The sequence below is a fragment of the Neodiprion pinetum genome, chromosome 1 (assembly GCF_021155775.2).
Source record: "Neodiprion pinetum isolate iyNeoPine1 chromosome 1, iyNeoPine1.2, whole genome shotgun sequence".
NCBI lineage: Eukaryota > Metazoa > Arthropoda > Insecta > Hymenoptera > Diprionidae > Neodiprion > Neodiprion pinetum.
Genome location: NC_060232.1, coordinates 26,597,322 through 26,611,977, shown reverse-complemented (window position 1 = coordinate 26,611,977; position 14,656 = coordinate 26,597,322). Strand labels below are relative to the sequence as shown.

At 45.4% G+C, this 14,656-nt stretch overlaps 3 protein-coding genes across 3 annotated transcripts in view; 2 read left to right on the top strand and 1 right to left on the bottom strand.

Moving 5' to 3' along the window:
- LOC138191194 (uncharacterized) overlaps positions 1 to 14,656 on the bottom strand; it is a 214,539-nt gene that overhangs the window by 20,008 nt on the left and 179,875 nt on the right. The gene's annotated exons all lie outside the window — the stretch shown is intronic.
- Positions 1 to 14,656, top strand: part of LOC138191195 (uncharacterized) — a 195,967-nt gene that overhangs the window by 26,309 nt on the left and 155,002 nt on the right. The window lies entirely within an intron of this gene.
- On the top strand, positions 5,591 to 10,266 carry LOC124218260 (calphotin). Its single transcript, XM_046624803.2, has 2 exons — positions 5,591 to 5,739; positions 7,989 to 10,266. The coding sequence occupies exons 1-2, from the start codon at positions 5,725 to 5,727 to the stop codon at positions 9,489 to 9,491; spliced, it is 1,518 nt and encodes a 505-aa protein (XP_046480759.1). The 5' UTR covers positions 5,591 to 5,724; the 3' UTR covers positions 9,492 to 10,266.

Below are 14,656 nucleotides of genomic sequence, written 5' to 3'. Positions count from 1 at the left end.
ACGGGCGAACGAGACAATTATAGACAACTGGATATACGCACATGGAGCGAGCGACAATGACTATGTGGATCGATTAGCGTACAGTCCGGATCCCGAGGGTCCAGCTTTGCCAGATAGGGCTGCCCACACAAAGGCGGCTGCAGAAAGGATAGGAGAAAAGTAACGGGCAAAAAGGCGAGAAGAAGGCAGCAGCGTAGGTGCTTCGTGCTTTGCGGAGTCGCGATTATTCAACCGATTACACACGTCGCGAGTTCCTCCTTCGTCCGCGGTGTGCGAATCGCGTGGGCGCGAATTCTCGCAATGAAAGATCTTGACCTCCTATACACTGTGCAATAATGAAGTCTCGAGTGCATCGCATGCCCACATTTATATACCTATACATTACATAAATCCGCGTTAAAATTCCGTGTAGCACTTCTGCCGCAGTTCGTAGTCGGATTTGCAGGGGTGGTTTTTTCTTAATCTCTCTTTTTTTACCGCGGGATGCATCCGGGGGGAAAAACGTGAGGAGCGAGGCGACGACGCGATATGCTTGAGGTACTGTTTACTGCATATGCTTTGAAAAACCCAAAGGATTACGGGGCGAATATACGCGCTACACTGACTCTCGGTTACCTCTGCAGCCGGGGGTGAACGATACTCACTGCGGAGTTGAGCGTGGGCGTTCTTCGTGTCTCTATATCCGCGGGCCCGCGGGAGGAAATAAATATATCGTCGTCAGAGCGATACACGGCGATAAGATCAGTCTGTGGAATACACACATCTGGTGGGATGGATGTCTTTAGGGGGGGGGGGGGGGGGGGGGGGGGGGGAGGATAACGATATGCATTTTTAATATGCTTCCGCTTACTAGATACAAGTACAACCTACTATGCGCGCAGCCTGGACGACGACGACGCGCGAGATTTAGTTCCCTCTCAGACTTATTGCTTCATGCGGCGACGGTCCCAGCCCCGGGGTATACAGCTTGGAAAAAGTACTCGGAATTCCGCGGATGCTTCGGACAATCTGCGCGAATGCCTTATACACACGGACTCGTGGAATCCAGAACCCGGATGAAAAATCCAACCCAAGGCAACAACGGTTACCCGCCCGGATTGCAGGATGCTTGCAAATAATGATCATGCACTGAACAGTCGGTGGGTGCTTTCAAAAAAGTTGTATATTAACAGCTTCGCGGCTAGAGATCCGTCTCCGTTCTGTACGCGTTTATACTTTCAATCTCGTGTGTACGAGTATCGAAAGTTTCATACAAAGGCGCAGAATTTTTTTAACGAGATTTCCTTCCGTAGGTCAGATTCTGAACTTACTCGTCTGCGGAAAAACCTATGAATCACTGAAATCCAATTTCTCGGGCAAGTTGAAAAAATCTGAAAAAGATCGTAGTCGATTTTTCCAAGGCATACCTTATAGGCACTTCCAATGTGTACAAAGAAGCAAGAAAATCCAGACGGGTCAAAATGAAATTGACCGTTCGATTAAACATGTACAACGTCCCTGGTGTGCAGCTCGAATATTGAGTCTACTACTTCTTCGCATAACTCGATATCAACCCTTTAACTCGACAAACAACTCGCACTGTTTACTTTCAGTTAGAAATCCAGCCGGGCTCTAACGATCAGTGAATCCCCTCCGGCTCTCTGCGAGAGAGGAACGAGTTGCCGTTGATACTCTCTCTTGAGGGGGACGGAGAGCTGCCGAAGACGAGGAAAGAAAAGCGAAGGATACGATGATAAAGGCTAGAGGAGATAGCGGCTTTGCGATCTTTTGATCTTGATCGTTCCGGCTATTAGCAGGAGGTAGATTACGTTTACCCGAGTGCTGTGCGATCATCCTCACGTTAACAGCTATTTCAGAATTGCATTACTGTATTTATTAGTGCTCTGTTGCAAGGCGGCGACTCGATATTCAACGTGGAAAATGGTAACAAACAAAAAAACACAGAGAACAGTGTCCAGATTCTAACTTTCATAAAAAATCTTGAACTACAGACCTTTTACGTTGCGAATCATATTTTCAGAGGTTTTTCTCGTGATCTTGGCCCATGCATATTTTATACGTCTTGTCTTTGAAGAAATGAAAGAACAAGTTCTTTGCCTTCAGGCGTATACATAATATAAATCACAGTAAAATGTTTTATTAATCGCATAATATAGTCACGGTAGTTGAAATGATTCGTATAATCAGTGATCGAATGGACTGCGAAAAAGGTATTCCATTTTTGGTCGCTTCTCAGCCGCAGGACGCGTTTGTATGATTTGCTAATTTGTGTGATATATTATATTATTAAAACTGACCGTCCTTGAGGCTTATGATTAGTAGACAATATTTCGCAGCCTGGTTTTTTCAAACAAATTATGGAAATTCAACGGACATGAATTGGTTCAGAACTCGGACCTTATGGAACCCAAATTTGGTCTGAATACATTTCCGCGTTGGATCGTATTTCGCTTCAGTTTTTCATCCGTTTTGGCCTTGTATGGCATTATTCGGAGCCATCCGGAACATTCTTGCGTACCACTATCCCCACAAAACCTTCAACGGATACTTTATACGCATCTGTAATGGATCTCAGTTAAGTATTTGACGAATCAAGATCACGGATTTTCCATTTGCGCGCTGGCATCCATGACGCAACACGTTGGCGGAATTGCCTAGATCTGTTTCTTTTTTTATTTTTTTATTTTTATTTGTGTGATACAATCTTGTTATTCTATTGACAGTTAAAATATGTCGGTTCACTGAAAGAGTGTTTGAAATAACCGAAAATACCTTTCTGTGTGTACAAAAAATTGTCCGGTATGTACACCTAATTATTCCATGTTCAAATGCGAATATAATAAAAGTGTTCTGATTTTCATCGCTCATAGCCTTTAATCCCCTTGTATCATTAATCCACTGAAGAACAATTATAACGATCGCCAACTGTATGTGTAATAGCCAAACCGGCTGTAGTAAACAATCCGGAAGACTTGAAGCGTACATTGACAATAATATTTAAACCAGCCTAATCAATTTATTGTAGAAAATTAAATTAGTTTGGTGCGTGCATTGAATGAAGATTAGTTTATTTTGCTCTCGATTCCAAACAACAAACTTGATTTCTCGTTTAGCAATTTTATTTTCGTTCCGTTTCGAAGCTTCTTTCATTTCTTTTTTCATCCTGACATTTTTTTTCATCCATTGTAATCACTGAACCAATTCACGATCCAGATGATCTACCGTGACACATTGAAGCATGCCTACTCGCCGCAGGCTCTTACCGGTATCTAATTGAACGCTCGAATCATTACAAACAGAGCGGCGTCGTTTTTCAATAAAAGCCGAGCCAGATTATTAAAATTCACATTTTTATCCTCACTGTAGTGTATAATTTAAACAACGTTTCCTACAGTCAGATTCAATTTTCGAATTTTCGATCGGTGACTGACAGTAATCTCACCTTGAAAGCATTTGTCGTCAATTCTCTGCAGACTGGTAATTCGCACTGCATTCCACTTGATCAGCGTTCGAGCGTGGATCTAATCTTTCTCTGTCAAAGTTCTCAACTAGATTATCCCCATCTACAACTTCTTCGTCCCTGTAACGTCTATCTTCTCATACCGTTACATCATACCGTGGATCGATGTATTATATAATCCTGTTCGTATTGGTGGGTTGAGTTACTACTGTGTAAGCGACTTTGCATTTGAACAAAACATAAAGTAAAACAAGATCGATAAAAAAAGTTGAAAAGAAAAATCCATGTAATATGGAAAATAGAGCTAGAAGCAGTCCTCGGAGGAACTGGTATGGGTGCGTATACCACGAGGCAGAATAGAGTCCCTTTCCTAGTGACTTCTTGCAAACAAATTAAGATTGAGATCGAGCAACTGCGAAGAGGAGACTGTTTGTATTCACTCATCTGCGAAAAATGCTCTCGCTTCCCTTCACTCTGCAAAGGTACTGCATAAGGTACTGTTCCTGATCCGTACACCTGCACACCAGTACACAAATTAAAATGAACACTATGCCGAATGTAACTCTCTCTCCCCCCCCCCCCCCCCCCCCCTCTCTCTATCTCTCTCCCCCTCTCACTCTTTCGTTCTTTCTTGCGGGTCAGACGAATGCCGCAGGTGGTCGAAGACCATGGAAAGTCGTTCGCTGGTCGCGGAGCATTGAACGGCCTTGAGAGATGATCGTGAAAAGACAGACATACATACCTGGCCCGAGTATTATTTTATACCCTTGCAGGTATTCTCCGAAGTTGTACCATTCGAGAAAGAGAGTTTCTTTGCCAACGTCATTTTTCTCAGACATCCCCTCAGGCCTCGGGGTCCAGGATCTGCTGTCACCCCTGTTTGTGGCTTGACTTTCCATCTTCATTTTCTTCGCTTTTTGCACAAGCAAATTTTTGCATCCATTCGACTGGGTGACAAGACGATTGAGAAACCAGGTCGTGAAAGACGTTGAGGCGAAGCTTTGAACCTTTTTTTTTATCGAATGTAGGCGTATCGACGAAACATATCTCCGGCCGTGCGTAAAGTACAATTTTATCAATTAACCGATGCTAGCTGGAATCGACGAATAGCTTTTTCTTTCGCAAAGGCCGATCGGCTCCTTTTCCTTCGCTATGCATATACTTGTCCTCCGTGAGCCTGGCAAACAATCAACGAAGCGAAGGGTTCGTCTCCGAGACTCGAGCCAAGTCTGGCAAATTCGAATTACGCCGGAATCAAGCGTTCTCGTTTCCATCCCGGGCGTCGCGTGGAGGCGGGGTAAATAAAATCAAGACAGAATTTATCGAAATCCTCCCCCACGTCGCCAGAAATAAATCGCCCAAATCCCCGGGCGAATTCGGCGCCCTAATCTAACGTCGCGTAATCGAATTCCTGTTGCGAATAACCACGATCCATTGGGTACTTACACAAAAGGTAAACTTTGCCGACAAGTGTTCTGGAATAAAAATTTTAAACCGTATACCAACACAATGGTGTCTCAGCATCGAGCGTTTTCGCGTATTAAGCAAGTCGTGTGAAAAAAAAAAAAGAAAGTGAAATCGGAGCAGATTTGATCCAATTTTCCTGCACTCCGAGTGTGATTGAACGAGAGAAGCCCGATGTCTGATAAATCCGTGAGTCTCTAACGCGATTATACGATATAAGATCAAAAGGGCACTCGACTGTGAAGTGTAATAAAAAAGTTGGGTATCAAAAAAGTCCCTCATCATATAAGACACTGCAGCCAGTCCTTGATAGATGAAGGATCACACCCTTTTAGGCTTCGTAAAAACATCGCGTCCCGAGTCCCCGGGCGTGAGGTCTTCGCTAAGTTGCCTCGAAATGCGGAGACAAAAGTGTGGGCAGGAGCCGAGAGATATCCTGTTGCGTCAAATTCGAGATTTAGATGCTCACGAGCTCAGAGCAAGGTCGTCGGTGGCGAACAGCTCGCAAAGGAACGCCCAGCGTCGGTTTGCGACCCACCAGGTATCGGGTCCGAGATTGTTGACTGGTTCGACCACGCCTGGGACAATGATTTGGTGAGCGGATTCTCGGTGCAGCCGACCTTCGCCAGCCGGACTGTCCTCAGGTTCCTGGTTCGCCCAGCGACTCACCAACACAACTGCCGAGGTGCGATCCGAGCCTGGGACTATAAAAGTCAAAACCAGATCAGAAGCAAAGTGTATTGCTCCAACAGTCCTTAGACTACGAGGAGGTTGGCAAAGTAGTATTATATTATTCCAAGATGCAGACTGCACTGGTGAGTATACATTCAAATTCTCATACGCATTATCTCTGTCGAGATAAAGTTCGACCTACGCGGTGCGTTTTAGAATCGGGCTTGAGTGCGTTCGATTAGATAGGATAAAGATAGAAAATATGTATGTTCCGGTGAATGCGAAGGTGAAATCGTTCGACAATTTTTCGTCGACAAAGAAACCTAATGCGGTGATAGTTGAACTAGGATGGTCGAACTATCGGGTCCTTCCGTGAGAAATTATCTTTCTGAACCTATGATCTTGACTTTGGCAAAATTAACCGTAAAGCCTCGAATTCACAGAAGTTTGGTAAAGTTTTGAACGTTGTAATCGTTTCTTGTTTCTCTTTGTTTCGCCAAATTGCGTAGGTATAATCACTTGACGTCTTCATTACTCGATTGATTTTCACAGAATTGAGAATGGAATAATTTTCGGGACTTACCGTCGCACTCAAGATTTCTTATCCTTCCTAAATTACACGTTTGTTTAGCAAGGAAAAAGAAATTACTCCGCAAATTTCCGAAAATCATGTTCCACACGCATCAGCTATCGAACAAGTTCTACACGTGCAAAGTTTATCGGTTTAATTTTTCTGCAACGTTCAAGGAACTGTTTGACGTCGAAATCTTGAAGCCTAAAAGTTTATTTCATTGCGAACTTCAATGGTTTCCATACATGTTATTATAAAGGCAACGATATTAAAACACATTTTCAACTCAAAGGTCCTTCATGTTTGAAAATAACTTATCAGTTGAAAACTCTGCGATCGAATTGATCGTGCTACAATTTCGGAGGAATAATACTGCCACCGCTCGAGCTCAGTTCGCCGTCCCACGCGTTATGTACGAACCCATAACGGGGGACTAGAGAAGGCAGTATAGCATAGGAAAGGCAGGGTCTTGACCGCTACAACTCCCATGGATCTTATATTGGGCCGTAAAGTCGGTGCGGGGGATCTGAATCTCATGCATAAATAAACTCTCAGGAGTTGGTCCTGGTGGCTTAAGGTGTCGCGACGTGGGAGGGTGGAAAATTGCCGGTGAACAACTACCTTGGCTTAGGCAGCTCCGGGTTGGTGATAATTCGACAAATAGTTCGGCAAAGTGAGCCTGCAACGGCTACGGGGGAATCCGAGTAAATGTACGGTTGTAAATTTTCTCTCATTTTTTACCACCTCGTATATATTCATACGGTACATGTGCAAATCCACGCGTGCAGATACCGCGGTAAATTACGGTCAAACGCGATCGCAGACACACAGAGCTACGCTTCCCACTGCGATATATCGTATGGTGAAACTTACACAGATTCCCTCTCACCGCGAGATTATTTTTCCCAAACGGTGATGGTTCGCGTGTGTAATTGAATAATAAAAATACGAGGCAGTACATGCATACATTTTCCGGCTAAGCCTTGGCTCGATATTCAAACACACGAACTGGCGTATAACGGAACGGCTGAACGGAGGGCAGCCTGAAGAGAGATTCTTAGAGAAATGGAATTTTTATTACACGCCTGGTAAATCTCTCTTGATGGATCCTCAGTGCCAAGCAAGTATATTGTACTGGTATATCATACCTGTATATAACCGCAGGGCACAACGTTTATGTATCTCTCTTGGAGAAGAAGTAAAATTAGCAAACGGTGGGAAATAAACAGACGTGAGTTCAGCTTCGAATATCCGCCGGGTTCTATTATTATTATGTTAAAGAATATCGACACGCATAACTGCATATTATTACGGGAAATTTCACATTGACCGGTAAGCTTATTTTCTTGAAAACTGATGCGCCAACTTTTTTATTGGATCTTTGAACAATATTAAAATCCACAGTCGTGCCTTCGGTACGACACGCCTGATGTTCAGTGAATTGAACAGTTCGGATGAACGTGAAAGCAAATCGCATCACGGAGTTTCAAAAGTTGTCTGAGCGTCAATTTTCAAATCTTAAGTACTTAACCGAAGGCTTCAAAAGTTTCCATTCCCGCGTCTAATGCTTCAATATAAAATTTTCGTCTGAGTCACCGAGTAATCTTACCGTTTCGAATCCTGGCGATGCAAAAGAGAAATACCATGTTAGCCGATAACAATAGACCGATTAAAAATAACTCTTATCAATATCGTAAGTAAAGATGAAGATCTGCGAGAATTTTACAAAAGTTTAGAAATGCGATTTTACTATATTATATTTAAAAAATTCAAGATAAAAGCACGCACAGGTTTCAAGCTCTCCTTTTTCTCCTTCCGCAGATTCTTCTGTCATCGGCATTGGCCGTGAGCACAGGGAGCATAGTATCGCTGGTTCCGATTTCGTACGTGGCGAGTCCGCTGCCGACGTACAACCATGTCCAGAACACCCTGACTGGCGAATACGCCTACAACTATGCCGGAGGTCCGTCGGCCAAGGAAGAGATCAAGACCCTCGACGGAGTGACGCGAGGCGCGTACAGCTACATCGACGCCTTCGGCATAGTCCAGTCGGCCCAATACGTCGCGGACAAGGACGGCTTCCGCATCGCGGCGACGAACGTGCCGACCGACGCCCAAGTCGGTGTAAACGTCCCGCTGGAAACCCCCGAGGTTCAGGCCGCAAAAGCCTCCCATTTCGCGGAGCACGCGAAGGCCGTGGCTGCTTTGGGCCGCAGGAAGCGCAGTCTGAGCCACGCCGCGACGGCCGTTTCCAGCCAGTACCACCACCAGGAGCACGAGTCCCTCAAGCTTGAGGCCCCGCTCTACGAGCAGTACCTCTCCGCCGCCCCACTCCAGGCTTATACCAGCTACCAAGTACCGGTCGCCGTTTCGACCGTCCCGACCGCCGTCTCTCACCAATCCAGAAGCCAGACCCACAATAACGCCAGGATCGAGCTTTCAGCGCCCCTCGCCTATGCCCAACTTGCAAGCCCTGTTGCCGCCGTTCCCGAGCAGGTGATTAGCTACCACGAGGCCGTCGCACCGGTCGCCGTTTCGACCGTTCCGACCGCCGTCTCTCACCAATCCAGAAGCCAGACCCACAACAACGCAAGGATCGAGCTTTCGGCGCCCCTTGCTTACGCTCAATTTGCAAGCCCCGTTGCCGCCGTTCCCGAGCAGGTGATCGGCTACCAGGAGGCCGTGGCACCGGTCGCCGTTTCGACCGTTCCGACCGCCGTCTCCCACCAATCGAGGAGCCAGATCCACAACAACGCCAGGATCGAGCTTTCTGCACCCCTTGCTTACGCCCAATTTGCAAGCCCCGTTGCCGCCGTTCCCGAGCAGGTGATCAGCTATCACGAGGCCGTCGCACCGGTCGCCGTGGCCGCCGTGCCGACCGCGGTTTCCAGCCAGAGCCGGTTCCAGGTCCACAACAGCCAGACGGTCGAGGTCCAGAGCCCAGCTCACCTCGAGCCTGTCGTTTCCGTAGCTCCGGCCGCCCCGGCCGCTCCTGGGGATGATTCGGTCGTCGTTGAGGCGAAGACCGCCGACGCTGCCGCGATTCCGGTCGCCACGGTCGCCTCTGTGCCGACCGCCGTCTCCAGCCAGAGTCGGACGCAGGTTCATTCTGGTCAGCGCGTCGAGATTGAGGCTCCGCAGGTCTACGCCACTCGACTCATCGACTCCTACGGTAATCCAGCGGTCGCCGTCTCCTCCGAGACACTCTACGCACCGTCTCATCTTGTCGCTCAGCTGCCCCAAGACACCCCGGAGGTCGCCGCCGCCAAGGTAGCCCATGCCAAGGCTTACGCCGCCGAGCTTGAAAAGCACCAAGGGTGGTAGGGAGCCACCCTTTGCGGAAAACGCTATGCATATATATATACGACATTAGCGACTGATTTAGGCGCGTATTCTCGCCAGGGACTGGTCATCGGTGAAGAAATAATTATTCGCGATAATGCAGTGTGCGAATTTTCTCTGTAGGAAACTGTAACCGGCAGGATGGTCTAGGATTTATTGCTAATTTGTTTTCATTATAGATCCGAATCGTTCTTTCGTATATGATTACATTAGGTTATAAATTAATCATCATTGATTCAAAATCAACTTCAGGCGTTCAACTTTTTGCTTCTGAAAAGTTATACAGAACGTGTTTTCAAAATTAGGTATTTAAAATTTGTTACGCTATCATCTAATGGACACCCTGGTACAGTCTAATTGTAAATTCTGCCTGTGACAATCAGAGAAAGAATTTTATGCATCGTAACCATACATTTTTGTTACTGTGCGATAATAATACCTGCAATTATATTCTTCGATGTGATAAGCATGATGAAAGTTGCACGTTTGTTTATAACAGAAATCACGATACGTTTACAACTCCGTTTGTACACGAGTTTGTGATTCGTCGCTCCACTTCGAATTGACGATAGAGTTTCCGTTTTGCTACTCGATTCGCACGCGACATTATTGTATTACACCGTATAATCGTCTCTTACGGAGTCTCATTGCAGTATGGATCACTAAATTATTTGTATTATAAATCACGACGGTTAAAACCGTAATATAAAAAAAAGATTTGAAAGAAAAAAAAAAAAACTGAAAAACAAAAATAAAACCAAGTATCAATCAATCAAATGCTGCGTCTCTTTTATTGCCTCCCTTCCGACACGGTTAACGCTGGGTAAATCTGTCAATTTTCTTATTGAGGCGATTATATCATCAGCGCTAATGACTCTCTGATCGAAGGGTTTTTATAGTCGTCGCTCAGGGGTTTCAATCCCGTGGTAACGCTTGTATCATTAATCTACTTAGCGCTTCCTAACACCGAATTGATTGATCGAATTTTACAGTCTCATCAAATTTATTACCCACCCTATTTCACTTCAATTTTCTTCACCACCGCGTGTTTGTCCTCGCGTAAATGACCTGTCTGTAAATAAAGACAACGAAGCGAGCTTAAAAATCGTTTAAATCTCAGGTAAATAGGTTTAACGACGAGTAAGGAGAAAATCCCAAAAGCTATCTAACTCTATTCTTCTTCATCTCTTTCTTCATCTTCTTTTTGTCCCATTGATTTGACATAAACCAAAGGCAACTGAGCTAATTGACTTGAATTCATCTTTATCATCCCACACTATCACTGGGCAGTAAATTTCCGATCATGAGAGAAGCGACGGGGTGCTTTCGCGGATCGGAGTGTTATCAGATGGCCGAGGAGCGCATGCAGCATGTCGGATTCTGCAGCGGTTATCTTGCTCACGGGGAGCCGATAATGGTTAAAACCGCAGGCGAGAGAGATACTATTCTTTGCTGAAATGACCGGTAGCCAGGAACGAGGAAGCCGAGAGTCGTAACAAGCGAATCTTAAGCCACCTTCGAGATCGGAGATCGGAGATCCGAGCCGAGGCAATGAACCCCGGCTAAGTTTAGCCGGCCTTCTGTATCGCTGCCCTTATCTAGCCGCATCCGAACGCAGCTGATGCGGTGAATTGAAAAGATTAAACGGTATTATTAGAGACCGGTGATTCCGGCGAGTGCGAGGAATTTAAAATAATCTTAAACCACTCGTAACTTGACCCGTACATAGGCACGGGATTGCCCGTTCCGCAAAGACTCCGAGGAACAAAAAGACGCGGCTCACGTTTCAAATTCACGCGCGGAATGATTTGACATGAATATCCCGCAGCTATGCGTCGTCGAGTGTCTGATTCCTCGTTGTTCGAAGCGTGAAAAATTTTACGAGTCACGAGTTTTTGCCTCGTTGACTTCCGAGATTAATACACCCAAGCCCTAGCCATAACCCGTTCTCCGTTGCACACGCACTCGGAGTCCTCTCGTTAGTCCCAGTTAGACGACGCAATTCCCTCATCGCAAAACCCCGCGAAATCCTTGCCCGATCGCCGTTAGCAATGCCGAAGGCAAAACTCGTTGCTATTTTGCGTGGGCGATTGCGGGCAAAGGGAAAAAAGCTTTACTCGAGGCGTAATCGGAATCGGGGGGACGATGCGTTTGTTGATTTTCCGGACGTTTAACGCTCTCGCGGTTTATTCGAGGAAAGTGATTGCTAATTAGCAGTGCACCGTTGGAAATGGATATCCTGTATCGAATCGCGAGCTAGAGGAAACGTTCTATACTTACGGTAATTATGTTGCCCATCGATATTATATCGCAAAATTTAGTTTACACAATCAATGTCAAACATGTCAGATAAAAACCACGACGTGCTCAAAGCGCGACTGCGGGTAATCTTATAATATTGCGATTCGAAGTCTCGCGTAGAAAACATGCAGGGTATTATCGTCGCATCGAAGCTGGTACTTGACCTGTTTCACTGTCAGATTTATTCGAAAATGTAAGAAGGTGTTTGCAAAAAATTTCGCGTGTCGTTGGTAGTTTAGCAGATCTCGCGATCGGCTTCTCGACGCAATCCTCGTGTCTCAAGATCGTTAGCTAAAATGCAGCCGGGTGCATCGCGTGGTTGCAGACGAGAACTTATACGTACTGGTTCCAGTTTCTCTCTTTCTCTCTTTCTCTCTCTCCTTGAATTGGTAATCGTCGATGGTCAAAACGCTCTCGAGAGTCCGATGCCCTCTGGTATCTGGTACATGGTATCGTAAATGCAATAGATAGACGCCTTCTCTTGCCTCGCGGACAACGGTTTCTGGTCACTCCCAGCGACGTTGTCCGTTCGGCTCGTTGTCTCGGTAGATCAGTAAGAAAAATACACCACCTTACAAGGATACATCAGACTCACGAAATCGAATCTCAACGTACATTGATCGACGATGCGAAGGTATTTCCTTCGCTTGAAAAAAACTTTCTCCATACTTTTTGGACGAATTGAATTAGGTGCCCGCCGGTTCGACGAATCGCTTCGAATAAATTTATCGACAGGTTTTGGCTTCGCAGTCCGTAAATAGTATTTGTTTTCAGGTGTATCGATGCAATATTCGGTGATATAAACGACAACAGGAGTTTGTTTAAATTTCCAAATTACGACTAATTCAACTAAACGAATGATTTTTATTTCTGCACCGTGTCCATCGATTTGAATTCGTGAATCATTAGTGAAAGTCCAAAGTCGGTGTTCAATATCGTTCATTGAACTTGACCGATCAAGGTAGAAAAAGAAGAAAATGGTCATTAGCCCTGGCAAACGGCCTGATCATTCCAAGTACCAAGCAGAAGATGTCTACCGGTAGTTTTTGCCGTTGATAAAAATCGGTGCAACAATAACGCTGGCGGTTGTGTAATTTCGATGAGTTATTTACGAGGAGCGGATTCCGCTACAGTCGGATGAGTTACGCTGTAAGTGCTGTGCTTTCAAGTTAGTTTCAGTTGGTATACAACGCGTCTGCCCACGTGTACCTAGGTATAGTCATACAATATCCTCGAGGACGAGGTGCGTCACGCACCCAAGATTACGCGTATAACATACCGCAAAGTAAGGTAATTTGTTACGCGATCTAAAACAGCGATTTTTTATTTTCCACGCAAGTAGTATTTACCCGTGGTGTGGTTTTTCGATGCGTTTGCTAGGAATGAAAATCAAATATGAATAAAAACCTGAAGGAAGGGGGAAAAAATGCAGTGTCAGTAAACTCTGGAGCGACGGAGAATGAGGCTCGTATTCTTTGTTCCCTGTCTTTCTGATCTGCAATATATACCTACCTACAGAGTGAAAGACAGGGATGAGGATGAGCCGAAATAAAGATGGCGGTGTTTTTTGGAACTCGGGGCTTCGTCGATCTTGCTCTTACTCCTCTTCCGGACCTTTCTTTATCCATCATTATTCCAAGCCACAGAGGCGTGACATTTGTCGGACGATGAAGACCTGAGAAGGTCTGCTACCGACGTCGCACGGTGCAGGGCAACTATACAACAGGACAAAAACGGTGAATAAGAAAAATGGAAGTCCGAGAGTATACCAAAAGTGATGTATATACATAGGTATATACATACAATATGGGAGAAGTTGTAACGGTGCGTCCACTGCAATTATGAGCACCCATTGATACGCAGCCACCGTTGCTTGTACAATCGATTATAGAAAGCCATTCTCCTAAGTATAATCTAATGACGTTATTAGAGCCTCCTTGTCAACACCGCGCCTTGTGCCGTTTCATCCACCGTGTAATTACGAGCACATTCGGTGCACAGCTCCGAGATGAAAAATACAGGTACGTATTCCGCTCGGCAGTATCGCTCAAAGATTTGATTCTTCGAGAACGACTTTGCGGCTTCGTTCCGTGAATCGGAGGAATTGACGGTGCCGCTCATCGAGCTTTTTACCGCATATGAACTGTGGTTAGCCAACGTGTTGTCGCTATTCTATTACGTGAGGAAATTCCTCTCACTGAAATTAAGTAGTTAGAAAATAGACTTGACTTCTTGCGCTTTGGATCCATTACGAGGTTCAAAATCCCTCTCACCTGACCAGCCGTGGGATCATCTTGACTGGTTTCTTTTTCTCCATTCATTGGCCCATGGCAGATTCTGTAGATTCTGGTTCTTGCTGAGGTGGGAACTGTAATGCCAGCGGAAAACGTTGGCATCTACCTTATACGTAAGTACGGTGCCAATGCTGGTTGCACGGTTCCACTTTTTTAGTCATTTCGCATTTTCCACTATTAATAACGGCTCGTTGAGAAAATGCATGACTTTGGTTCGAGTATATCTGTCAACATTTACAGAATTGTAAATTTTATCTTAACCGCGTGCGAGACTTTTAAGGATTTGATACCTTATTCTTGGTTGATTGAGGAAAAAAAATGGTTGCGATCTATGCATTGCCTGCGAAAATTCCAGACAAAATCAAGGTGTGAACAACGTGAATCACATAACTCGGATGATGTTTCTTAATAGAATATTTGCATCGGCATGCGAAATACCGTTTCCCAGCAGGCCTCATTGTTCTCCTCTGCATCGGGTTATATTATAGCGCCGAGTCTGCAATGCATCGGTGGAGTTTAAGCCACGCTGTTGTCTCGCTAATTTCGACGCGA